This window comes from Heterocephalus glaber, unplaced genomic scaffold (genome assembly GCF_053883595.1).
Source record: "Heterocephalus glaber isolate CG9 unplaced genomic scaffold, H.glaber_assembly_v1.0 deba00001428, whole genome shotgun sequence".
NCBI lineage: Eukaryota > Metazoa > Chordata > Mammalia > Rodentia > Bathyergidae > Heterocephalus > Heterocephalus glaber.
Genome location: NW_028258293.1, coordinates 27,716,258 through 27,742,784, shown reverse-complemented (window position 1 = coordinate 27,742,784; position 26,527 = coordinate 27,716,258). Strand labels below are relative to the sequence as shown.

The 26,527-nt window shown below is 35.3% G+C and overlaps 1 protein-coding gene across 12 annotated transcripts in view; it reads left to right on the top strand.

Moving 5' to 3' along the window:
• Positions 1-26,527, top strand: part of Fchsd2 (FCH and double SH3 domains 2) — a 311,736-nt gene that overhangs the window by 125,216 nt on the left and 159,993 nt on the right. For 10 of the 12 annotated variants that reach the window (XM_087211911.1, XM_087211912.1, XM_087211918.1 and 7 more), the window contains 2 exons: positions 18,297-18,373; positions 26,157-26,301. In XM_087211911.1, the coding sequence (XP_087068037.1) occupies positions 18,297-18,373; positions 26,157-26,301 (222 nt within the window). The remainder of the gene's footprint in view (positions 1-18,296; positions 18,374-26,156; positions 26,302-26,527) is intronic. The other 2 variants (XM_087211917.1, XM_087211920.1) reach the window with 1 other exon arrangement.

The following is a 26,527-nucleotide window of genomic DNA, read 5'->3' as shown; positions in this document are numbered from 1 at the left end:
GATTTTGTCAAATGCCTTCTCTGCATCTGTTGAGATGATCATATGGTTTTTGTCCTTGACTCTGTGAATATAGTGTATTACATTTGTTGATTTATGGATGTTGAAACATCCTTGCATCCCTGGGATAAATCCGACCTGGTCAGGGTGGATGATCTTGATGACCCTCTGTATTCTGTTTGCCAGTATCTTGTTGAGGATTTTTGCATCTATGTTCATTAGGGAGATTGGTCTGTAGTTCTCTTTTTGGGTTGGGTCTTTCCCTGGTTTTGGAATCAATTAACACTTGCTTCCAGGAAAGAATTGGGAGGCCTTGCTTCCCTTTCAATTTCCTTGATGAGTTTAAAGAGTAAAGGTGATGGTTCTTCTTTAAACGTCTTGTAGAATTCAGCAGTGAACCCATCAGGACCTGGGCTTTTCTTTGCTGGTAAATTTTTTATTACATTTTCAATTTCACTCATTGCTATTGGGGTGTTTAGAATTTCTATATCTTCTTCATTTAACTTTGGCAATTTGTATGTATCTAGGAATCTGTCCATTTCTTCTGTGTTTTCCATTTTATTAGAGTACAGGTTCTCAAAGTAGGTATTGATGATCCTCTGAATTTCTGCTGGATCTGTTGTGGCTTCACCTTTTTCATTCTTAATTGCATGGATTTGAGCCTTTTCTTTCCTTTTTTTGATAAGATTGGCTAAAGGTTTATTGATTTTATTTATTCTTTCAGGAAACCAGCTCTTCGATTCATTGATTTTTTTTGTATCATTCTCTTAGTTTCCATTGCATTGATTTCTGCTCAAATCTTTCTAATTTCCTTTCTTGTACGAGCTTTGGGTTTGTTATGCTCTTCTTTTTCTAGGAGCTTGAGGTTCTGCATTAAGGTTATTTAACTGAGTTCTCTCTGTTTTCCTAATATGGGCATTCACTGCTATGAATTTCCTGCATAGAACTGCTTTCATTGTGTCCCACATATTCCTGTATGTTGTACTGGCATTATCATTTACTTGTAGAAACTGTCTAATTTCTTCTTTAATTTCCTCTGTGACCCATTGGTTGTTCAGGAGAGTGTTACTCAATTTCCATGTGTTTGTGGATGTTTTGTGGCTTCTTATGTTATTGATCTCCAATTTTATTGCATTATGGTGTGATAATATACAGGAAATAACTTGAATTCTTTTACATTTACTTCGATTTGCCCTATGAGCTAGCATGTGATCTATTTTGGATAATGACCCGTGTGCAGCTGAAAAGAATGTGTATTCTGATTTTGTGGGGTGAAACAATCTGTAAACATCTATTAAGTCCATTTGTTCAATAGTTGGTTCAGTTCTAGAATTTCATTGTTAATTTTTTTCCTAGATGATCTGTCTACTTGTGATAGAGGGGTGCTGAGGTCCCCCACTACAATTGTGTTATTGTTTATTTGGTTTTTTCATGTCCATTAATATTTGTTTTATATAGTTGGGGGCATTCGTATTTGGTGCATAAATATTTAGGATTGTCATCTCTTCGTCTTGGATTGTTCCCTTCGCAAGGATGTAGTGACCATCTTTGTCTCTCTTAATTAGTTCTGGTTTGAAATCTACTTTGTCTGCAAATAAGATTGCTACCCCTGCTTTTTTCTGGGATCCTGTTGCATGGAGAACTGTTTTCCATCCTTTTACCTTCAGGCTATGAGTTTCCTTTTGAACTAGGTGTGTTTCTTGTATACAGCATATTGCTGGGTTTTGCTTCTTAATCCATTCTGTCAGTCTGTTTCTTTTGATTGGTGAATTGAGGCCATTAACATTGATAGTTATAATTGAGAGATATTGACTCATTCTTGCCATGATGTTTTATTGTTGTTGGCTCTTATTTTTCCCCCTTTCCCTTTAGTGCCTTACCTTGCATGGTGTCTTCTCTCTGTTGGCCCTCATGGAGTTGTGACCTTCATTGTCTTTTTCTAGGATATTGCATAAAATTGTTTGGAGTGTGGGTTTGGTGTTCATTAAATTTCTCAGGTGTTCTTTGTCGTGAAAGTATCTAATTTCCCCATCAATTTTGAAAGATAATTTTGCTGGATACAACAGTCTAGGTTGGAAGTTATTTTCTTTTAGGGCTTGAAATACTTCACTTCAGGCTCTCCTTGATTTGAGGGTTTGTGTTGAGAAATCTGCTGTGATTCTGATGGACTTTCCTTTGTAGGTGATTTGTTTCTTTTCTCTAACTGCCTGTAGAATTTTGTTCTTCCTTTGGGTTTCTGGGATTTTGACTATTATATGTCTAGGTGTAGATTTTTTTTTATTGTGGCTGAGTGGAGTTCTATATGCCTCACTTATCTGTGTGTCCAATTTTCCACCTCTGTCTGGGAAGTTTTCTACTGATACTTCTGTGAACAGTTTTTTTATGTCAATTGTACTTTCTCCTGCTTTTTCGTGGACTCCTATCAGTCTTATGTTATTTTTCTTTGCATCATCTAGCAGCTGTTCGATTGATTTCTCATGGGTCCCTTACTATCTTTAAGAAATCTCTGTTTTCATGGTCCTTAACTGTGATCCTGTCTTCTATATCTGATAGTCTGTCTTCAGATTCTCTTAGTCTGCTCTGTATGCTTTGAATGGAGTTTTTAATCTCTCGAATATCTGTTTGAATCTGTTCCATGGATTCCATTTCTTTCTTATGTTGGGCGATCATGGTTTCCATTTCTTTCTTATGCTGCGCATTCTTGGCTTCCAGCATGTTTTTGATCTCATCTGTTTTCTTGTCTGTTTCTGCTCTAGAGCCTCTAATCATGTTTTTCACTCTACTCACCAGCTCTGTATTTATCTGGGAGATTATTTCTGCTTTGAATTTTTCTAGAGCCTCATGTATCTGCTTTGTTACTTCCTGTGCTATCAGTTCAGGGTGTCCAGGCGGTTGATTATCTGACTTTTCCACCTCATTTTCCCCAGAATTCCCTTTTTGTGGCATAGAATCCTGTGTTTGTGCCTTGCTTAAATGTCTTCTCATTTTTGTTTTTGGTACTGTCCTTGGTTTATTTCCTGGGTTGATATTTCAAAATTGCTTAATGCAGCTATCTTTATTGCTTATGTTTAAAACCCTTGTGGAATGATTGCTTTTCAGAGGTGTCTTCCAGATATGGCTTGTGTTTAGGTTTTGAGGCTCTAATGACTCTGAGGCTATTTTATTTTCCTTATACCAGGAAGGAAAACTGATTAGATCAATCACAACATGTTAGGCCAAATGTTACAGTCAGCAATACCATAGCATCAAGCGCAGCTTAGAAAATGACAATTTGTGGTAGTTATTAATCTATCACATTTAACTATGTGAAGTATAATCCCCTGTGTCTCTGTAGTGTGGGACCAGGTAGCAGAAGAGCCAGAAGGTGTGGGGGGGCGGGAATGGAATTGGGCCTTGCAGGTAAGCGGAGCACCAGATGAAGGCAGGGCTCCAAGCCACTCCTGGGACCTCACTGTGCAGTGGGCAGGAACCGGAACACAGCCAAGGAACCTCAGGCCACTTGGCCCACCCTCGGAGAGAAGCACTGGATGAAGGCGTGGCTCCAAGAAGCTCCCAGGACCTCACTGTGCCCCATGGGCAGGAACCAAACCTAAAAAACACTTTAAAGATATGACGGCCATTAAATTTAATTTGGCTTTTTACTTCGTAGCAACAAATCTTCACATACCCATATGTATTAATTGAAGATTAGTACTTCCTAATAGCATTCTGCAAACTCCTCTTTATTTAAAGTCAACCCACAAAAATTATCAAAATGATAAAAGCTTTCAAATGTTAAGTTCAAGAATTCTAAAATAAAGTTTAATGACGTGGGTTTTTTTAAGTAGTTTTGAATTTACAGAAAAATTGCAAAATAGTATAGAGTTGCTGTATGCCTCTCACACAGTTTCCTTTTTACTAAGTTAGCATTATTATGTTATATTTCTCACAACTATGGAATCAATATTGGTATATTACTATCAATGAATATTCTCCTCTAGTTTTTCCCATCTAGTATACTACATTGCATTTAGTTCTTGATCTTCTTAGCCTCCACAGTCTGTGACAGTGTGCTGTTTTCCTTGTTTTTGATGATCTTGATAGTTTTGACAAATATTAGTTTTGTGTTTTGTTTTTTTCGGTACTGGGATCGAACTCAGGATCTTGTGCTTGTGAGGTAGGCACTGGAACCACCCAGCTAAATCCCTGGCCCAAGTATTCATTTTTTAATACATTGTTTCTCAACTTGAATTTGTCTTATGTTTTTCTCATGATTGAATGGGATTTATGGGTCTTAGGGTGCAACACTGCACAGCTGAAGTTCCATTCTAAGCACATCATTTCAAGGGTACATACTGTCAAACATGATTTATTACTGATGATGTTGACCTGAATTGCTTGGCCAAAGTAATATTTTCCAAGTTTCTTCACTAAGTTATTTTCTCCCTTGGTATATTCTACTCTTTGGAATCAAGTCACTTCGTATAGCCCACCTTCAAGTCATGGGGATTTAAACTCCACCTTTTTGAGGAGTGAGTAGCTATTCCAAGTTATTTAGAATTTTTCTATATGGGAGAGATGTCTCCTTCCCCCTTCTTATTACCCATTTATATCAGAATGGACTCATGGCTGTTTATTTTACATTTTAGGTTGGTTATAATCCAACTGCTAAATTGCGTCATTCTTGGCAATTGGAAGGGTTTCAGGTTGACTTCTGTATGTCCTTATGGTGACTGAGCTTAATTGTCTCAACCTATCTGGCTTGAGATCCACCCTGGGAATTAGTAAAACATACTTCTGGGTGTATCTGGGTAGCTCATGGAAGCCTGACCTTGGTTACTATATATGGTCCCTGGCCTCCTCCTCTCTGGTATGTCCCCTCTTTTTCTTCCTGTCCACCGTGAGGTGAACTCTTTTTAATTCTGCTGAGCCCTTTCACCATGATGTTCTTACCTTGGAACCTACTGATCACAGGCTGAATCTCCTGAAACTATGAGGCAAATTAAGCTTCTCTACCTTTAAGTTATGAATGTCTGGCATTGTGTCCCAGCACCAAAAAGCTAATACAGCCGCCATCCTTTTGGGGGGGGAGGTGCCTTCCTTATCTTCTCTTACTCCTTTCCTACTCTAGCCTTGGAATAAGGCTTTTCTCTAAGAAACTTTGGTTCCATTTATTGGGGAATGGTATTTGAAACCAAGATCTGAGCTCTAGATGTGCTCATTTCTTCTGGTATATCATTGTTACCAGTACTGGTATATCATTGTTACTGGAATTTTCAGTAGACAAAGCTAGGAAGTATGTGTTTATACTAAACATATATAAATATATGTAATTATTCTTATTTTTATGTATATATTGAATTAGATGACTTTGACTCTAATTCAAATACCTCAAATGACTTGTTCAAGTTTCCCCCCTTTACCTTGTCTGTAACTCACCCTTTCCAACATTGAACAACCTGGCTTATACTATCTGTTGTCCATTTACTTAATTCCAGTATGTATGTACTATGTTTCAGAATTGTTAACACATATCCAGTGAGAAACTTCTAACTAGGGAACAGTGTTTATGTATAGTTCCTTTTATCTTTTGTCTTAATAGTTTCCAGTGAGAATATTATTTTCCATGGTTATTTGGATTAGTTTGTAAAGAGTTGTAGAATTTCCTAACACACACATCTGTGAAGTTATGTCATATTTGTAATACATTTAGATTCATTTGTCATGGTCCATCTTCTATTCTGGGTTCCCTCTACCTCCTGGTTGACTTTTAAAAAATGTATATATATTAAGAATCATTCTTTGTATTATACAGCTGTGTGGGATTTGACAGATGCATAATATCATGTATCCTATATTGCGGTATCATATAAATTAATCTACCACATTTAAAGTTATTCCTACTTCTCATAGTCAAACACCTTCCCCTGCGCAAATCCCTTGCAACCACTATTCTGGTTTTTTTGTTTTGTTTTGTTTTTATAAACTGATCTTTTCCAGAATATCATGAATGGAATAATAAAATGTGTAACATTTTTTGGTTTTTTTATGTAGATTAAGCCAAGCTGTATGGTATAAGTTTTTTTCTTCTTATTGGTATATAGTATTCAACTGTAATGATGTATAGTAGCATTAGCCATTCACTCATTGAAGGAAATCTAAATTGTTTCAATTTTTTATTTTTTTAATTTTTTTTGGTATCGGGGATTGAACTCGGGTCCTTGCGCTTGCGCAGCAGGCAGTGAAACCACTGAGGTAAATCCCCGGCCAATTGTTTCAATTTTTGTGAATAGAGCTGCTGTAGACATTCTGCTGTGCACTTTGTGTGTATATAAACTTTTAAGTCACTTGGCTGCCTAGAATGTAACTGCTGAGTCAGATGGAAAATGTGTGTTTAACTTTGAAAGACGTTTTTAAACTGTTTTGCAAAGTGGCTGCACCATTTTGCATCTAGGCCAGCAATGAGAGTGTTCTTTCCTCTTTGGTATTTGGTAGTATCAATTTTGGGGATTTCAGTAAGTGTACATATAGTGGTATTTCATTGTTTTAATCTGCATTTCCATAATGACATAATGTTGAACATCTTTTCATGTGCTTATTTGCCATTCTTACATATTCTTCAATGAAGTGTCTGTTTAGATATTTTGCCATTTTAAAAATGGGTTAGTTTTACCACCAACAGAGTGAAGAGACATCCCACAGCGTGGGAAAATTTTTTTTACCAGCTCTTCATCATATAAAGGGCTATGATCTAGATTATATAAAGAACTAAAAAAAATCAGGACTGCCCCCCAATTTAAAGACCCAATCCAAAAATGGGGATCTAAAATGAAAAGACACTTCTCAGATGAAGAATTAGAAACAGCAAATAAATGCATGAAAAAATGTTCAACATCACTGGTCATTTGCGAAATGCAAATCAAAACAATGTTGTGATTCCACCTCACTTCAGAAAGAACGGGTGCTATCAAGAAATCAACCAACAACAAATGCTAGTGGGGCTGTGGGGAAAAAGGAACCCTTTTCCACTGTTGGTGGGAGTGTAGACTGGTGCAACCACTGTGGAAATCAGTGTGAAGATTTCTCAAAAAATTGAAACTAGAACTTCCATTTGACCCAGCTATACCCCTTCTGGGTATCTTCCTGAAAGAATTAAAAGCGTCATACCACAGTGATACATGCACACCCGTTTATAGTGGCACAGTTTGTAATAGCTAAATCTTGGAAACAGCCCAAATGCCCATCAACCAATGAATGGATAAAAAAGATGTGGTTTTTCTATACAATGGTGTACTACTCTACCATAAAGAAGGAAGAGCTTCAGACATTTATAGCTGAAGGGATGGACCTTGAGACCATACTCTTAAGTGAAATAATTTGGATACAAATGTTAAAATATCACATTGTTTCTCTGGTGTGGGAAACCAAAAGTGAAAATAAGGACTAAAATGTAAATAAATTTTGGGAAATGGGAAGAAAATCTTCAAATGGGAAGAGGAACAAGGGAGGAGGGAGAAAAGAAGGGACAAGAAAAAAGTGAAAATAGAAAAAATGGAAACAAAGTTTTTGTACATAGGGAGGGGAGAAGGGTATAAGGGGAGAGGGAAATGCAATAAAATAAAATTTATTTTTTAAAATGGGTTTTTTTTCTTACTGTCTTGGTGTTATATATTAAGATTCTTCAACAAAGGACAAGGAGATTTCCCTCTTTCTTATAATTTTATTCTTTACATTTAAGTCTATGAACCATTTGAAGTTAACCAGGTGTGTTGTGTCTTAAGGTTGATTTTTTTTGGTTTTGTTTTGGCATATGGCCTTCCATTGTTGTAGCACCATTCAGTGATAAAAGACTATCATTTCTCTGTCAAATTGCCTTTGTCCGTTTTTTATGAGTCTACTTCTAGGATCTCTTTCGTGTACCACTGATCATTTTTTAACCACTTAGTGTGATGTTGCCACTTGGTTTGTCAAAGACAGCTTTTATCAGATTGAGATAAAGATCTTCTGTTCCAATTTTCTGTAAAGTTTTTTATCATGAGTGGGTGTTAGACTTTGTCAAATGCTTTTTCTGCATCTACTGAGATAATCACGTTTTTTTTTTTCCTTAGTTCTGTTAATGTGTTTATTACATTTATTAATTTGTGTATGTTGAACCATCCCTGCATCCCTGGGATGAATCCTACTTGGTTATGGTGTATAATCTTTTTGATGATTTGCTTCATTCTATTTGCCAGTATCTTTTTTTTTTTTGTACCAGAGATGGAACTCAGGACCTTGTGCTTTCGAGGCAGGCACGGTGCCACTGAGCTAAATCCCTAGGTTGTTTGCCAGTATCTTATTGAGGATTTTTTTGCGGGGGGGTGGGGGTGTCCTGGAAATTGAACTCAGGAGGCAGGTGCGGTGCCACGGAGCTAAATCCCCAGCCCGTCTTATTGAGGATTTTTGCATCTATGTTCATTAAGGAGATTGGCCTGTAGTTCTCTTTTTTTGCTTGGATCGTTCTCTGGTTTTAATATAAGGGTAATGCTTGCTTCCAGGAATGAATCAGGGAGTATTCCCTTTCAATTCTGTTAAAGAGTTTGAGGCATAGTCGCATTAGATATTCTCTAAAGTTCTTGTTGAATTCAGCAGTGAATCCATCAGCACCTGGACTTTTTTTGTTGGTAGCTTTTTTTATTACTTTTTCAATTTCAATTTCATTGACTGATATTGGGCTATTTAGAATTTTTATATCTTGTTGATTCAGCTTTGGTAATTCATATGTATCTAGGAATCTGCATTTCTTTTGAGTTTTCCATCTTACTAGAGTACAGGTTCTCAAAGGAGGTATTAAAATTTTACGGATTTCTGCAGGATCCATTGTGACTTTACCCTTTTCATTGCTAATTGCATGGCTTTGGGTCCTTTAATTTTTTTATAAGGTTGACTTAAGGCTTTGTCTATTTTATTTAATCTTTCAAAGAACCAGCTCTTCAATTCACTTATTCTTTGTATTGTTTTCTTAGACCCTATTGTATTAATTTCTGCTCTGATCTTTATAATATCCTCCCTCATATGTGCTTTGGGTTTAAGTTGCTCTTCTTTTTTTTATTTTATTTTTTATTTTTTATTTTTATTTTTTGGTACCGGGGATCAAACTTGGGTCCTTCCGCTTGCAAGGCACGTGTTGGAACCACTGAGCTAAATCCCCGGCCCCCTCTTCTTTTTTTTAGAAGCTTGAGGTTCAACATTAGGTCATTTGTTTGAGCTCACTCTGTTTTTCTGATATGGGAATTCACTCTATAAATTTCCCTTGTAGGACTGCTTTTATTGCATCCCATAAGTTCTATCTAGTGTGTTGTATTGGCATTATTGTTTAATTGTAGAAACTAATTTCTTGTTTAATTTCATCTGTGACCCATTGATTGTTCAAGAGGGTATTATTTAATTTCCATGTATTTGTTTTTGTGGTTTCTTTTGCCATTGATTTCCAATTTTATTGTACTATTTTATGATAATATACATGGAATAATTTCAATTCTTTTGGATTTACTTAAGAATATTCTGTGAGCTAGTATGTGTTTTATTTTGGAGAAAGTCATGTGTGCAGCTGAGAAGAATGTGTATTCTGTTTTTGGGTGGAATACTCTGTAGCTATCTACTAAGTCCATTTGTTCAAAGGTTTGGTTCAGTTCTGATATTTCTTTGTTGATTTTTTTGTCTAGTTGATTTGTCTATTTGAGACAGTAGGGAATTGAGTTCCCCCATTACAGTTGTATTAGTGCTTATCTATTTTTTCACGTCCATTAGTGTTTGTCTTATATAGTTGGTTTGCCAATATTTGGTGCGTACATATTTATGATTGTTCTCTCTTCCTCTTGAAGTATTCCCTTAACAAATATGTGGTGACCTTCTTTGTCTCTTCTGATCAGTCTTGGCTTGAAATCTACATTGTCTGCAAATTGAACAGCTACCACTGCTTTTTTCCAGGTTCCTGATGCATGATGAAGTATTGTTTTCCATGCTTTAACTTTCAGTCCGTGAATTTCTTTTTGAATTAAATGTATTTCTTGTACATAGCATATTATTGTATTTTGTTTCTTGATCCATTCTTCCAATCTGTTTCTTTTGATTGGTGAATTGTGACCATTTACCTTGATGGTTATAACTGACATGTATTGACTCATTCTTGTCATATTATTTTCCTGTTGTTGGTTCCCTTTCTTTCCCTTCTGTTTAACTGCTGCCTTGCCTGATACGTTCATTCTATCAGGATTCTTGGAATTGTTATCTTCATTGCCTTTTTCTAGAATATCCTTCAGAACTTTTTGGAGTGCTGGTTTGGTGCATATGGATTTCTTCAAGTGTTCTTTATCATGGAAGTACTTTATTTTTTTGAAAGATAATTTTTCAGGGTACATCAGTCTGGGTTGGAGATTTTTTCTTTTAGGGCTTGAAATCCTTTACTCCAATCTCTCCTTGACTTCACGGTTTGAGTTGAGACATCTGTTATGATTTTGATGAGTTTTTCTTTATAGGTGATTTATTTCTATTCTCTAAAAGGTCTACTATTCTGTTCTTGTGTTGAATTTCTGGGATATTGACCATTGAATACTTTGGTTTAGTTTTTTTGTGCTTATGACTACAGTAGTACTTTGGTTCACAAACTTTATTCTTTCCACGATTCTAGCCTCAAACCTAATTGGATGAGAACCAAATCAGATTTCTCCATAAAGTGAATCTAACCATTGAATTTGATTCAGATCTCATACAGTTCAGTTCGTGACCAGCATTATGGAAAGGATTAAGTTTGTGAGCTGAGATACTGCTGTATTTGGAGTTTAGTATTCCTTACTTATCTGTATCTCAAATTCTTTTTCCATATTTGGAAAGTTTTCTGCTATTCTGTGACCAGGTTTTTTATGCACTTTGTGCTATCTTCTGATTCTTTATTGATTCCAGTTAATCTTATATTATTCTTCTTTGCATCATCTAGCAGTTGCTGGATTTTTTTTTTTTCGGTCCCTTGCTATTTTTAAGAGTTCTTTCATGTGATGATCTACAACCACAACCCTGTCTTCTAGACCTGATTTTTTTTTTTTTTTTGTACAGGGGGTTGAACTCAGGACCTTGCACTTGCCAGGTAGGCATGGCATCACTGAGCTACATCCCTCGCCCTAGACCTGATACTCTTGTCACTTTGGTTGACTCTACTGTGTATACTTGCAGTTGAATTTTTAATCTCATGGATTTCTATTTCAATCTGTTTTATGGAATCCAGTTATTTTGTAATTTGGCCATTCATGGTTTCCATGTCTTTCCTAAGCTTCTATGTTTTTTATCTGTATAATAATCATTTCCTTCATTATAGTCATCATCTCTTTAATTATCTGTTTTGTTTTTTATCAAGAGAATTACTAATCTGTCTTGTTTCTTCAACTGCTACCATTTCATTAAATTCAGCTGGGTGGCTTTTGATTATTTCTACCTCAGTGCCCTCTTGATTTGCCTTGGGTTTGTTGGGGGTTATGGGTTACATCTTGCTTCCATGTTTCTTCATTTTCTATTTTTTATTTTTTTACTATGATGAAGCTTATAAATTACTTATGGTAGGTAGCTTTATTACTAGTATCCAGAACTCTTTAGGAAATTACTACTTTTCAGAGATGTCTTCTAGATGTAGCTAGCTTTTGGCTTTTGAGTCTGTCCCAGAATCTTGCCTCTTCAATATATTGAGGATAAAAGGTTGCTGCCTGTTTGGCCTAGCATCCAGTTCTTTGGTACTGGACTCTAGTATTGTTTCTGACCTGTAGACTATCTAGGTATTACCATCCAAGGAAGGTCAGTTGATCACAACTATGTCACCGTGACTAAAGTAGTACAATCAGTAATAACAGTAGTATCAAGCACAGACTAGAAAATGACAAACAGTGGTAACTATTAATTTGTCACCTTTAACTATAGGTACAAAATTTATAGTTATATAATAAAATGTAAGACAATTAGGAAATTGTATACACTAAATACCCACTCATTAGAGTGATTTTACCCTCAGGGGAGAAAATGTGTAAAACATAAGAGGAAAAAAACGTAGAAATAAAAGAAGAGAAAGAGAATAGAAGCACAGCTGAAGGATGAAGGAAAATTACCCAAACCCGAGGAAATTGGTGAAGAAAACAGGAAGGAAAGAAAGAAACACATAATAAAAACAAGAACAAAGCAAAACAAATACATTGTTCACACTCATGAAAAAACAAGATCAATTAAAAACAAACAAGCCCACAAGTGATGAAAAAAAAGAAATTTCTCTGTGATTTCAAGCTTGTGGTTATCTTCTGGGGTCTACAGTTTTGTAATCGTGTCCAATTCTGGGTTTGACTGTGGTGTTGCAGGTAGAGTGAGGCAGTCATAGCCCAGATCCATATTGGATAATCCCAGAAAGCCTGCAGTAGGATTAGGGTGAGGTGCTAATTCTGGTACTTTCAGATCTGTAGAATTTCAGACTGATCCTGGCCTCTGGTCATGGGGTTGGGGCCTGAGTCGTTTAGCTTATAATGCTCCAGGTGTCTCTTGCTGGCCTGACCACAAACAGCTCCATGACCCTGGCCCTGTGCCATGCTTATCCCTCACCTAGTCACTGTGGGTTTTTAACACTGAAAGTCCTGAGATGAAGCCAACCCACAGCAACTCTGAGTTCAGGGTTCAGTTTCCCTAAAATGCCACCTGACCAAGCACTATCTTCAGGGAACACTGCAGTTGCTTAGACTGGAGTTTCTCACAATCTGTTTTAGTGCACAGTGTCCACTGCTCTGTTCCATTGGTGCATTTCTCCTTGGAGGCCTCTGGAATTACCTGATTTCACTGTGTCTCTGTAAATTCAATCGACCTTTCTCATGCCAAGAGCCAGGGTTAAAGTGCAGATTGCCCCTTTCTTTTTCTGTGTTGAGGTCTGTCTCTTCACTTTCTCTCTGGGCTCCAATTTTCCCTTTAAATCCTTCCTAGGGCCCAGGGATTCTTTACCTCCCTCCTTTGTTTGTTCACCCAAGTTGTTATTTTCCAGTATCTAGATTCCAAATCTTGGAGAGGTTGATTTGTTGCTGCTTACTGCTCTGCTGTCTTCCCAGAAGTCTCTATCTGGTTTTTACATCAAATATGATAGGCCATTTTAAATGTCAATAGATTTTTGTTTTTTCTTCTATGTGTAGTGAATCAGACACTGATGGCTTTTTAATTTAAATGACTCATCTTTATTTCTTATAAAACAAAAAGGTTAAAAAATATTTGTTATATATATATATAAAACATTAGATTAACTTTTATTTCATCTTGAATTAATAGACCAGCAAGTAAAAGCAATTTACTATGTTATTTAAAATAATATACTTTAATTTCTTCCAAATACAATTCTGTTTATTAGTAAATTTTATTTTATTTTATCCCGTTCCTCCCCTCAAGCTCCCTCCCATCTCTATGTACAAAAGCTTTCTTTCCATTTTTCCCTTCTGTTTTCACTTTTTTTCTTGTCCCTTCCTTTCTCCTTCCCTCCTCCCTTGTTCCCCTTCCCATTTGAACACTTTTTTCCCATTTCCCAACCTCCATTACATACCTCAGTCCTTTAGTCCACATTGTTTCTCACACCAGAGCCAAATACAATTTTATATCAGACAAATATTTCAAAACTTTCCTTAAGGAAAATAGGAGTAAATTCTCCATTAATTTCTTGTTTTGTTTTTACTTTTTGAGACAAGGTCTCACTATATAATTCAGACTGGCCTTGAACTCACTATGAAGCCCAGGCTGGTCTCAAACTCTCTATGATCCTCCTCCCTCAGCTTCCCAAGAGCTGAGTTTACAGGTGTGCACCACCATGCCCAGCTTCATTAACTATTAATGGAGGTTAATGATTTAAGAATACAGTAAAAATAATCATTGTATCATTCCATCAGTTTGAGAAGTATCTAGCTTATGAAATGAACTTGTTAATTTTTAAAAGATCATTTCCATAACATTAGGAATTTCATTACAAAAGACATAGTATGTAGAATATGATTTCCTACTATTTTGAAAAGCCTTCTGATGGCATGGATTTGATAAAATTTAAATATTGGTTTCACTGTATGCTGGGGTACAAATAGATGCCAGTGCCAGTGAACATACTATTGCTCAGCTTGCAGTGGTGAATAGGCCAAAGGTTAAACTATCAGTACATTTCCCAGTGTCTACTTGACAGTAGCTTTCTTTGTGTTTCTTCACCTGTTAGAGCAATACACCAAGTGTTATTGAGAGGTAAAACAAAGCAAGTCTTACATGAGACACTGATGGCTTTTTAAAAGGTTGGAGTGGAATGTCACTGGATGTTCCAAAGACTATATTGATAGTGCTACATCTTTGTGGAAGTCACTGCTCCAGACTAGACTGCAAATCAAATCAACATTATGCATCAGTGATGCTCAAGTCAGTATAAGTAAATGTATGTCTAGTAATCAGTTTTGGAATGATTTGCAAAAAAGCAAAACACTTTTAAAATTACAGGCCATATGTTTATTTTCTTTGGCAAATTAGTATGGATAATTTTCTATATAAGTAAACCTTTCATTCGTCAGATGTGGTTTTGAACATAATGTAAAAGAGAAACCAGTTAATTTAAGTATAGAATGCCTTCAGAGGCATGAAATATAATTTAGAATTTTTCCTATAATGGCCACAGAGGATTTCTGAGCACCCATGCAGATTAGATCTTAGGCAGCTGCATAGAGCACACAGAAGTCATGATTCCTGCTCTGTGAACTAACTTGAATCAAGTCTTTCATCTAGAGATCTCACTGTTTGTCTATTTCATGAGTCCTTCATCTCATCTCTGAAGGGCTCATTCAGTTTAATACAGTTCAGCTTTGTGGTTTAGGGGTCTAGAAATTGCTGTTGTAATGCATAATGCACAAAAAGTTGAGTTAAAGTAATTTCACAGTTTTTTTTGAAAAGTAGATAAAATATACTCTGAAATATGTCTTTTTTGCAAATACTTTTTGATAATTTGGGAGTCCAGCTCAAATTTAACTAGTTATGAACTATATGACCTTAAGTAAATTTTGTTTCTGAAGTGACCTGTTTCTCTGTGGTTACAAGACCTGACAGTTAAGAGAAATTAATATATAAATTTAGAGTGTTATCATTCTGCCCTCTGTCCTAGTGTTACTCATGTCATATCCCATGTTCAATGCTAAGTATTCTTTCTGCAAACACTTTAGCAGCAATTAAATTGAAAAAGTCCCATATCATTTAGATGTGATTTGTTAAGAAAATGTCACATGATCTTTTCCTCATTTTAATACTTATGGCACATCTACCAATTCTTTGGTAGTGACCTATGTATTGCTTGGCATTTTATGTTGCAGACTTTTTATTCCTCTTTACACAGATAATGAGCTCTTTGAATTCAAGGATCTTGCTTACTTCAACTTTCACAAAAATTGAAATGTAGTACCTTCTATGTATGGATAAACTTTGGATTATTTTTTCATTGCTTTGGAATAGCCATACATGTCCTTATTCAGTAGGGATGATGGTCAAATTTAACTCTAATTTTATTGAGGAACTACTTTATTATATTAGAGTTCCTGGTCATCAGATTTCAGAAATCTGGTACACTTATTTTTTTTCCTTGACTATAAAAAAATTAGGAACCAGAGAAATTTTGATCTAAACATTTTTTGCTCAGACTGACAAAAACTTAAAAGGAGATTAATATTATACATTAGAAATAGAATAATGTAGGTAGCACTTATTCATGCAGTCAGTGGGTGTTACTGTCAACAGCTAAATGCTGGCCTCTTTGCTGTTGCCTAGGGATATAATAATTTTAAATAAATAAATAAATAAATAAATAAATAAATAAATAAGGCATGGTAGTGTATGCATATAATCCCAGCACTCTGACAAAAACTCTGGGTTTAATCTCTGGTACTGAAAATAAATAAATAAATAAATGAGAGAGACAAGATCCCTACCCGATGGAGCTTAGTTAATAACAGACAAAAAAAACCCCCAAAACATTTAAATCAGAGAAGAACAATATATAAGGATTATGAATAGAATTGTGTGAGAGTCACTGGTGATTAGAAAAGGCCTTTTAGAGAAAAAAAGACTGAAAGGATAAGGATATGCCTACATTATGTACTCTAAATATGGTTTCTATGTGAAAGGAATCAGGAATTCATAGAGAACTAGCTTAGTGCATATCTGGAACAAGAACTGTAAAAGAAAACAAAGAAGTAATCAAAGTCTATTTGGCTAATGATATGGGAGGGGATCCCTACAGATAACAGATGTGACAATTTCAACATCAAAAGAGTGGTGCCTGCAATTAATTGGAATATATCTATTATTTACATGAATTCTAAAAATTCATTGTTTGTCTATGGAGCCAAAACTGAACAATCAACTATTCTGCCTTTCCTCAAAGAACAGTACATCAGGGAAACCAGTAGTTAAAAGAATCACAGCTAACAAATGCAGAAAGAATGATAAATTAGTATATTAGAATGAAATGAAATTAAACCCATAATGAAACTTTTCACATTTTCTCTAAATACTTTTGAGTGTTTTGTGTCAGGAGATATAAATATTAGTTTAAAGAACAAAAAGAAAAATTCATCAAGGCTGGGGATGGTGGTGAATGCCTGTAATTCCAGCACTCAGGAGGCTGAGGCAGGATGATCACTGTGAGTTCAAGGCCAACCTGGGCTACATAGTGAGTTCAAGGACAGTTTGAATTACAAAGTGAGATCCTGTCTCAAAACAAATGAATTTAACAAGTAGAAATGGAAGTGGTAGGAAGATATTTCACATGATGGGAACAGTATAAAGGTGCAGTAGTGACAAAGTACTGTACGTATTCAGAGAAGACTTGGTAATCAAGTTCCCCAAACTACATGATATGTAAAGAATACATAGTACCTGGAAATAATGAAACCAAACTGTTGACAGGTTCAGGAGGAATTTGAGATTCAAAGGCACTTCTGTTCCTGCTGTGCTTTGAACTGAAATAATACCATTTCAACAGAGGCATTCAATAATGATTTTAATTAAGCCAAGTTGATTTGGCAGCAGATCTTATTAGAAAGATGCCACGTTGTCCAGGTGCAGTAGTACACACCTGTAATCCCTGGGAATCTGAGCCAGGAAGATTGCAAGTTTGAGCTTGGCCTGGGCAACTTAGCAAGTCTCTGTCTCAAAATAAAATAGTAATGAATAAAATAATAAATAATAAAATAATTATTATTATTTTAATAAAAAGGGCTAGGGGTATGTATAGCTCAGTTCCCAGTGTGCCCCACACAAATAAATAAATATTTTGAAAATAGGAAAAGAAGAGGAAAGGAAGATACCATGTACAGAGTGATGCATTGATTTTGTAGCAACCTCTGCTTACAAAGTCCACTAATTATTGTCATTGTTTTTCATTTCAACATGATAGTATTTTTACAACTTCATGTGTAGAAATGAATATCCCAAAGTTAATTATTTCTGTATCCATTACATTGAGCCCTACTATGCTAGTGTTAGGGGATCCCATATATCTGTATCTAAAAGTAATATGTTATATAGTTGGAATGAGTAGTTCTGACTCATTCCAAGTAAGATGATCTTCTCTGAGATACTCAAATGTCTATATCTGTCTGCATATCATAGACATTCGATATTTTTTTCCAGATTTACATTGTATAGATGATAGTAAATGGGTGGATATATTTGTTGGTAACACTAGTTGTTTTAATTTGAAATGATTTGTGATACAGTATTTTTTAAAAAGAAAAGACCTTTAAAATCTGTCTTTTGAAGATTACTGTAACAGAATAGCACCAAAGTTTGTTCATTAATTCTATAAGCTAGTGTGTATGTGTTTGCTCCAAATGTATTTTTTTCCTCTCCTGGTTATATGAGTTTGGTTGCTAGTGCCTGCTTGGGCCTCTGAGCTGCACTGGGGTTCTGAGATGTCAAGCTGTGGAGTCAGAGCTCTGTGGACACAGACAGCTGTGTTCCCGCTAGCATACTAGAAGGATGTTCTTACGGCTAATCACAGAGTTTGGTGAGGTGAAGTGCATATCATTTAAGTTTCAATTTTCTTATCTATACTCATCTTTTTCCTAAAAGTGGAGACAGAGAATTAGTTAATAATGAGAGAGGGTTTTAGTGTTCTGCCATTTGTCATTGGTTCTTCACTTCTGAATTAAATTTACAGTTGGAAAAACGAGATTTTTCTAAGTAATGTATTTTAAGAGAAAGAGCTTCCTTGATGGCACAATACTTATTTTAGAAAAATGTATATATATATATTTTAACAGGGTATCCAGAAGTTGGCTAGCCAGTACCTGAAGAGAGATTGGCCTGGAATAAAACCTGATGATCGGAATGATTACAGGTAACTTACCAAGTGGCTTTTGTTTATTTTCTTTCAAAAGGGCTCCACTAAGAGCTATCTCACATATGGAGAATGTGACACACTAGTTTTTCAAAGAATTGTTTCTTTGCTGTGTGTTTTTAAACATAATCTCAAAATTATAAACAATTTTTATGTTCCATAACATATATACATACTCTGTGAATTATATCATTTTCATGTATTTTAAGCCAAGGTTATATATCATTTAGTTAATACCCACATATGGAATTTAGAGAAGGTTGATGTCAGTGGAACATTTTCTCAGTGACTAGTGATGAAATACATTATTGCAACAGTGGTGAAACAAGATTATAGTGCACTGTCATGATCAGTGGTTCTTTATTTCTGAAATAAATTCTAAATTTGGAAAGGTAAGATTTGTAAGACTAGGGAAAAAGTTTCTAAGTAATGTATTTTAATGAAGAGAGCTTCCTTTATAGCACAGTACTTATTTTAGAAATGTCTATATGTATGTAAACATGGTGTCCAGAAGTTAGCTACTTATATCTCATATACAAATTTTAAAGAAGGTAGATGATAATAAAATATAAGCTGTGTCCTTAGTGACCTATTAATATCTAGTGTTTGTAATTTTGTTTAAAATTGAATGTCTTTTTGGGGACTTGGAAGTATTTATTGTCTTTTGTGCTGAGGGCTGTCTTTCATGTTACGGGACCCAGGAGTTTGCAGTCTGGTTGGAGTTAAGACTAATACTCATAAAATAATAGTGGAGAGTGCAATGTAATTAAGAACTCAGTATTGAAGTCTATGGTTTGGAGTCTGACTATGAAATCAAGCTGCTTATTTATCAGAAAAGACTGACATCAGAGAATTTCTTAAGACTATGACAATGCTCCTAGAAAACTGAAAGAAGAAACCCTTATAGTTGCTCACAGTGGCAGACTATACTTAGAAGGTGACATGATAGCTGTAAATAATAGAGTGGTATATAGAAAATAAAAATAGAGATTATCTTACATGTACAAATTTCAGCTAAGGAGGAGGAGAGAGGAGATGAAATTTTAGGCCAAAGAGAAATGTGGAATCCAAACTTGAGGCAAAAGAGATTGTGCTTATTATTGCTGGTCTGAGAAAGTCTTCCTGACCAAGAAAGAGATTACTTGTTGGGAAATAAAGGACTCTAATTTATAGATAAGCTATATTCCACATTTGTTTGAAATTCACAATTCAAGTTACCAAAGAAATAAGAATAAAGAGACTATGTTCTTAGGCTAGCTTATACAACCTAATTCTAAAAAGCGTTTTAATCCAACACTTACCAAGTATTTATTGTGCTAGGAACTTTCACTCATATCCCATGATTATTAAACCCTGTGAGATAGATATGATTATCTTTATTTTGTGTGCTAGGATGCTAGATCATGGGTTATATCCCTTTCTTAAGGTCACACAGACTATTTAAACATTCATTCCTTTTTAACTTATGATTTACCATTGAAATACTGTGTTACTTGTTAAAGTAGATGTTAGAGGGTAGAGACACTCAAAGATAGTATCTGCCTTTAGGAAACTTATAGGAGATAGCCACTGCAAATACTTGCAATATCAGCAGTAGTAGAAGTGCATCAGACCATAGTGGAAAGCCTAGGTTTGGGCCAGGCATTTAGCTCAGTGGTGCCACCACCTGCCTTGCAAGCGGAAGGTCCTGAGTTTGATCCCTGCTACCCCCCCCCCCAAAAAGAAAAGAAAATCTAGGTTTGTAGATCTTAGTCTTTCTTAAGGAATATCCAAGAGTTTACCAGGCAGATAGGTTGGAAAAAGAAACTTTAAGCAGAAGTAACATTTTAAAGGCATGGAGCATGATAAAATATGAATATTAAGTAATGGTGAGCACGTCAATATAGCTGGTATAAAGTATATGGGTTGGAGAGTAAGAGTGGTGAATGTGGAAAATGCATAGGCATCATAAAAAGACTTGCATATAGTATTATAGAGTTTATATTTGTATTTGGAAAATAATGGATCATTGAAGAATTTCCAAGATGAATGATAACATCAGCTTTCCTTAATTATAGCATGAAAGTGAATTAGAGTGGTATTAAGAAGAATTCGGGAAAGATAAAATTGCGGGAATTTAGTCTCTCATTATCTCTTATTTGAACCATGGAAATTATAGAAAAAATGAGGTTTAGGAGAGATACCAGAGATATTTAGGAAACTGAAGCTAGAGGACTTCCAGCTGATTTGGCAGGATTTTGGTTTGTTTGTTTAGTTTGTCAAATTTGTTGAGATAAACTGGTAAATGGTTTTCTTTGTATCTGAAGTAGCTCTTGGCACATAGAAAGCACTTGATAAATATTTAGTGACTGAATGAGTGAAGCAGAAGGAGAGGAGGAGGAATTACACAATGACTCCCAGGTTAAATTTGGCCAGGCGAGAGAATGGTGGCACCATTCTGCAAAAAAAACAGTAGAAAGATCAGAGTTAAGGATGAGAATGCAAGTTCTCAATTTTGTTTTTGTTTATTCAGTTTGTTTTTAGTTGCATTAAATTGCTCAGTTTTTTAGTATATGTGCTGCTGAAGCAAGCACAGCTTGTTTAATTTTTTAATTTCTATTTTTATTGGTAGTTTAATCCAAGTGATATGTGCTTTTCATTAAGTAGGTAAATAATACAGTAGAGCATAAAGGGTATAAAATCCAGCCTCATCCTCTTTCTCAAGTCTCTTTCATTTGCTTTTCTATCCTTGGAGTGACCGCTGTTAAAAATCATGTGGTCTTTTCTTTGATATTTTTTCCTGTGTGATTCATTCATGAACATATGCAGTTTTGCTCTTTTTTTTTTAAGCAGAACTGGAATTACTCTATACATATGTTTCTGTAAACTGCCTCCCTACACTATGGAGTCTGTTTTAGCCAACCTTTCATGGCACTGTATTCGTTCTTTTTTTGGTGGGGTTACTGGGGATCGAGCTCAGGACCTTGCACTTGCAAGGCAGAGGTGGTGCCACTGAGCTAAATCCCTGGCCCCATATTTGTTCTTTTTAATGGCTGTTTTAGAGTCATAGTATGGATGAACTATAGCTTTATTATTAATTTCCATATCGGTATTTAGTTTGTTATTATTGCAAGTAATTTTACAATAAATAATTCCTGTATGCATATCTTTGTATGCTTTGGAAATACGCATATATCTGTAGGGTAAATTCTTAGAGGGGGAAATGTAGGGTAAAAGGTTTATACATTGAAAATATTGATATTGGACCTTGCCCTTCATAAGCTTTGTATCAGTATAATTTACATTTCTTCTAAAGTAATTTAAATTTACCCCTTTATATTTATTATTTATTTATTTATTACTAACAGTGCATGTCATCATTCTTTTAAAGGATTTATCTGATGATATGTGCACCATTTAATGCCATGAAAGCACTCCCATTTGTCTGGAAACGACTTCTGCAACACTAGTTTCTCTAGTGTTGTTTTTTAATCTTTCTAAATGTTTCTCAAAGTTCTCTCAGCTCTCTAATGATTCTTCTCAGTGATCATAACTATATTCCTGGCTTTACTGTTGTCTACAAACTGACAGTAATCTTATTTTTATTAACTTTCAATTTGAAAAAGTCAGCTCTCTCCAACTTCAGCTTTCTAGATCTCATCTTCCTGTATCTGAAATAAGTCTCAGGTCCTCTGTTTGTTATCTTTTTCACAATTCCATTTGCTACGGTGTAACAAACTATCTTCATTGTTTATCTTAGCTATCTTTATGTCTTTGTAAAATAGGTCTACTGTCACTCCCCTGCTTAAAAGTCTTCTCATTTCTCCTTACCATTAGGATGAAATTTAATTTCTTTTTTATGATATTCAAAGCCATGCAGAAACCTGGTTCCACATTACCTGCCTCATCTCTGTCCATTTGTCCTTCTTTTGTCCTTGTTCCACAACCCTTGGGTGCCTCAGCTGCAGTTCTTAACATAGCTCACTGGAACTGCAGTCAGCCTTCTTCCTGCCTTTACTTCTGCTACCTTAAGACATTCTCCCTTCCTACTGCCAAGCACAACAGTACAGAACATTTATTTATTCAAACAACATATCTACTCCTTATCATCGGTTTCTGTATAAATTAATCTTACCTTATGACCTTATTACATTTTTTACATCTTCCCATGGTACAGTACTAGAAGGAAACTCTATTTCTAGGTCTTCACAAGATCTGTGGGTTTAAAAAAAAACATTTTATTTTGAGATAATTGTAGCTTCACATAAAATTGTAAGAAATAATACAAAAAATGTTCTTATATTTTTCACTCAGTGGTAACATTTTCCATAACTATTGTATAGTATCAAAACAGGGAATTGATGGCCAGGTGTGGTGGTGCACACCTGTGTCACAGCACTGGGGTGGGAGGCAGGAAGATGGCTGTGAGTTCTAGGCCACCCTGTGCTACATAGTGAGTTCAAGGCCAGAGTGAACTGCATAGTGAGACTGTGTCTCAAAAAACTAAACAGGGAATTGATAGTGATACAGCCTGCCAATCTATTTTACAATCTGTCAGGTCTATGGGCACTCATTTGGGTGCATGTACATGTGTGCCTACATTCTGTATAGCTGTAGCACAGGTGTAGATTCATGTGACCACCACCACAGAAAGGATGAATTTGTTGGCTTGTTTTGCCATGAAAAATTACTTTTGGAAAAGTTTTGCCTGTTTTCCAATATGATATTCTTTTAAGAAACAGTTTACAGAATGATCTTAGGTGGTGTATTGATAAATATTTTTGTATTTTACTAGTTACAATAATTATGACAAGTGTTTGTTTTTTCACTTAAAATAGTGATATAAAGTAAGGTACATATATTTTAACTTAAAAGGTGTCAGTTTAACAAAAAAATGGTATAGAAGATATAAGACGAAAAATAGTGTAGACCATATACAAAGGACTTAGGACTTGATAAAAACTTTTATCAAAATGAAGAGACCCTTTTTTATGTTGATCTTGTTACTGACACCAAGAGCAGTCTTATGTCAGCAGAAGAGAGGAGATTTGAGAGTCAGATAAGTCAGTTTGAATCTAGGCTCCATCATTTCCTCCTCTCCTACCTGCAATATCATATCCTCATCTAGATCTTGAGGATAAAATGATAACTAAAACAAAGCTGCTACCATGTGGAGCCTACATTCTAGTGAAGGAAGACAGATAGTAAACCACGGAATAATTTTATGTGCAGTTGGTGGATGTATAGTAAGGTGAACACAGACTACCAAAGGGCAGTGTACCCTGTGGAGTGTAGGCGTCAGGAGCAGAAATCAATTAGGGACTGGTACAGGTGGTCACAGTAGAGGGGATAAGCTAAATCAGATTTTATTTTGTGAGTATAAACATACAAGATTTCTTGATGAAACAGAAGTGGGATGTTAGAGATCAAGGAGAGATCCGTGATGACTCTGAGGTTTTGATTTGAGCAAGTACATTTGAGGAGCTGTTAGTGAGACAAAAGATTGTCAGAACAGAGTCTAGGGAAATAATGTTAGATTTAAACTATTAAATATCTAATGCCTACTTAATGTGGGCAGTTGAGGGTAAGGGAGATGTGTGGGGAGGATTTTAACAGTTCAGGACTAGTCAATACAATTGAGAGTATTTAAAACCATGAGTCTGGTTTATAACCTATTATAAATCTGCTAATCTGTAAAGGTCTTTTTAAAAATTCTCCTTATGATGAAAGAATTTCTTTTTATTTTACAGTTGTCATTATTTTATACATTCATCCATTCATTCCCTTATTCATTCAATACATTTTATTGTAGCCATTCTATATTTGCTAGGCCCTAGGAGTACAATTGTCAGCAAGACACACACCCCTGCCTTCATGGAATTATCACTGTAGTGAGAAGAAAGAACATTAACTAAAGCATTTTTTAATTGAAGGAAAAGTGCTGGAGACATGAACAAATAACAAAGGAAAGGAAGATACTTGATTAACTCTGGGGGTTGGCTTAGTGGTGATCATGAAAGACTTCACAAAGAAGGTTGTATTTAAGCTGAGATATGAAGGATGAACAACATTAACTAGATAAAGAGATAAGAGGAAGAGGGTGTTACACTTAGAGAACATAAATGCAACATAATTCTTCCCTTCTTCCCGTTCTGCCATCACAATTCATAATAGTTGTTTTTCATTTTGATCTTAAAATGTATTTTAAATACAAATTAAAAGTTACTAAACATAGAACTGAGATTTTCTCTCAGTACATTTCTTGGGAAAATCAATTATTTGGGCTGTTTAGGAGTTTATATCCTAAGTCCCAGCAGTTGTCATGCAGTCGGGCCATGAGGACACCAGTTTTGTTGTTGTTGAGTCTATCTTTGCTTTTATGCAATTTTTGCTCCTGTAAATCACTGAATCATTTCAAAGAGATAGTACATATCTCTGCCTAAATAAATGAATATTTCCATCTAAACTGGTTAATTTGCTCTATTTCAGAGACTAGATTCTAAGACTCCTTGGTTAAAAAGTATAGTTTTTCAAGTTTTTAAAATTCTAACTAGGTTAGGGACCCATGCAGTTTTTCTTTTCTTCCTTTCACCTTGTCATCTATTGACCCACAGCTAGCATTTTCTGTAGCATGTGGTCCCATACATTGGTATACTAGAAAGTCCATATGAACACCAGAAGGGAAATCTCAGGAGATGAATATTATAATGCATCAAAATTTTACTGTCTTGTCTTTACAAACAAAAATACAGTACCACTCGTTGTGATGTTATAAAATGTATTTATGACTACTAGAGGACCATACTATAATTGGCTAAGGCATTAGTAAATTAGGAGAGAAGGTTTGAAAAGGAAGTTGATGGGCCAGGGATTTAGCTCAGTGGTTCCGCTGCCTGCCTCACAAGCGCAAGGTCCTGAGTTCGATACCTGGTACCAATAAAAAAGGAAGTTGGCTAGAAAAAGCAAAGGGTGAATAATTCTTGGACTTTGTTATTAGAGATTGTTAAGCACATTTATCAAGCAAGGTGGTGGAACTTGCTTGGAATGACTCCAAAGCACAGTATGATGCTGGCTAAGTTATGTTAGAACAGAGAGACAGATGTAGAGCGACAATACCATGAATTTTGTTCTTGTTGTTAAACAAAATAGACTTCTCAAACACGTATGCTATTGTTCATGATATATTTTTTCCAGCCACATCAGTTTATGTAAGATAATATAGTTGAAAGAGGATGTACCTTAGATGTTTCCAATCTTCATCTTTATCTCAGTGCTGATTTATTCTTGTATGACTTAAGAGTTATTTCCTAAATCTCTGGGAAGCTCACTTACCTCACCTGTAAAGTAAGAAAATACCTTAATGAAATAATAAAATTTGATATTCATAATAATGACCCTGTGACAGTTCAAAAAACTGTTAGCTTTGTCTCTAGTTATAATCCTTGTGTCCCTTTACTCCATTATTAAGAATAACCAGTGAGGGCTGGGGATTTAGCTCAATGGTTCCGTCGCTTGCCTTGCAAGCACAAGGACCCGAGTTCGATCCCTAGTACCAAAAAACAAAACAAAACAAACAAACAAAAAAGAATAACCAATGACTCAAAATTCCCTGTAGCTGAGCTATAGAGGAATAGAGTATATTTTGTGCTTTTCTGTGTGCTGAAATAGTGCCTTGTAAACCAGTATAAATATACTTATGGTTATACAGAAAATAATCTATCAGTGCTAGAGAATGAACAAAAGGTTAGCCAACTTTTTCTTCCTTTTCATTGCCTAATGCTTTTCCATCCCTCTTTGAATTTAGGAGTATGTATCCTGTTTGGAAATCTTTTCTCGAGGGAACAATGCAGGTGGCCCAGTCTCGGATCAATATATGTGAAAACTATAAAAACTTCATTTCTGAGCCTGCAAGGGCAGTGAGAAGCTTAAAAGAACAACAACTAAAAAGGGTATTGTTTCTATTTCTGTTCCTTTCTTGTATGTATTTTAATATCTCAGTGCTACAGGTATAATGTGTAAGATTAGCTAAATTGAATTTAAAACTGAGCTTTTTAAAAATAGAATCTCAGATGTTTATAGATGTCATTTTACCAGACTTTCTCAATATACTCCTGCACTGTATTTTATTAGCTGATAAAAGTGAGTGTAATTTGAATCTATAGAAATTGATAAAGC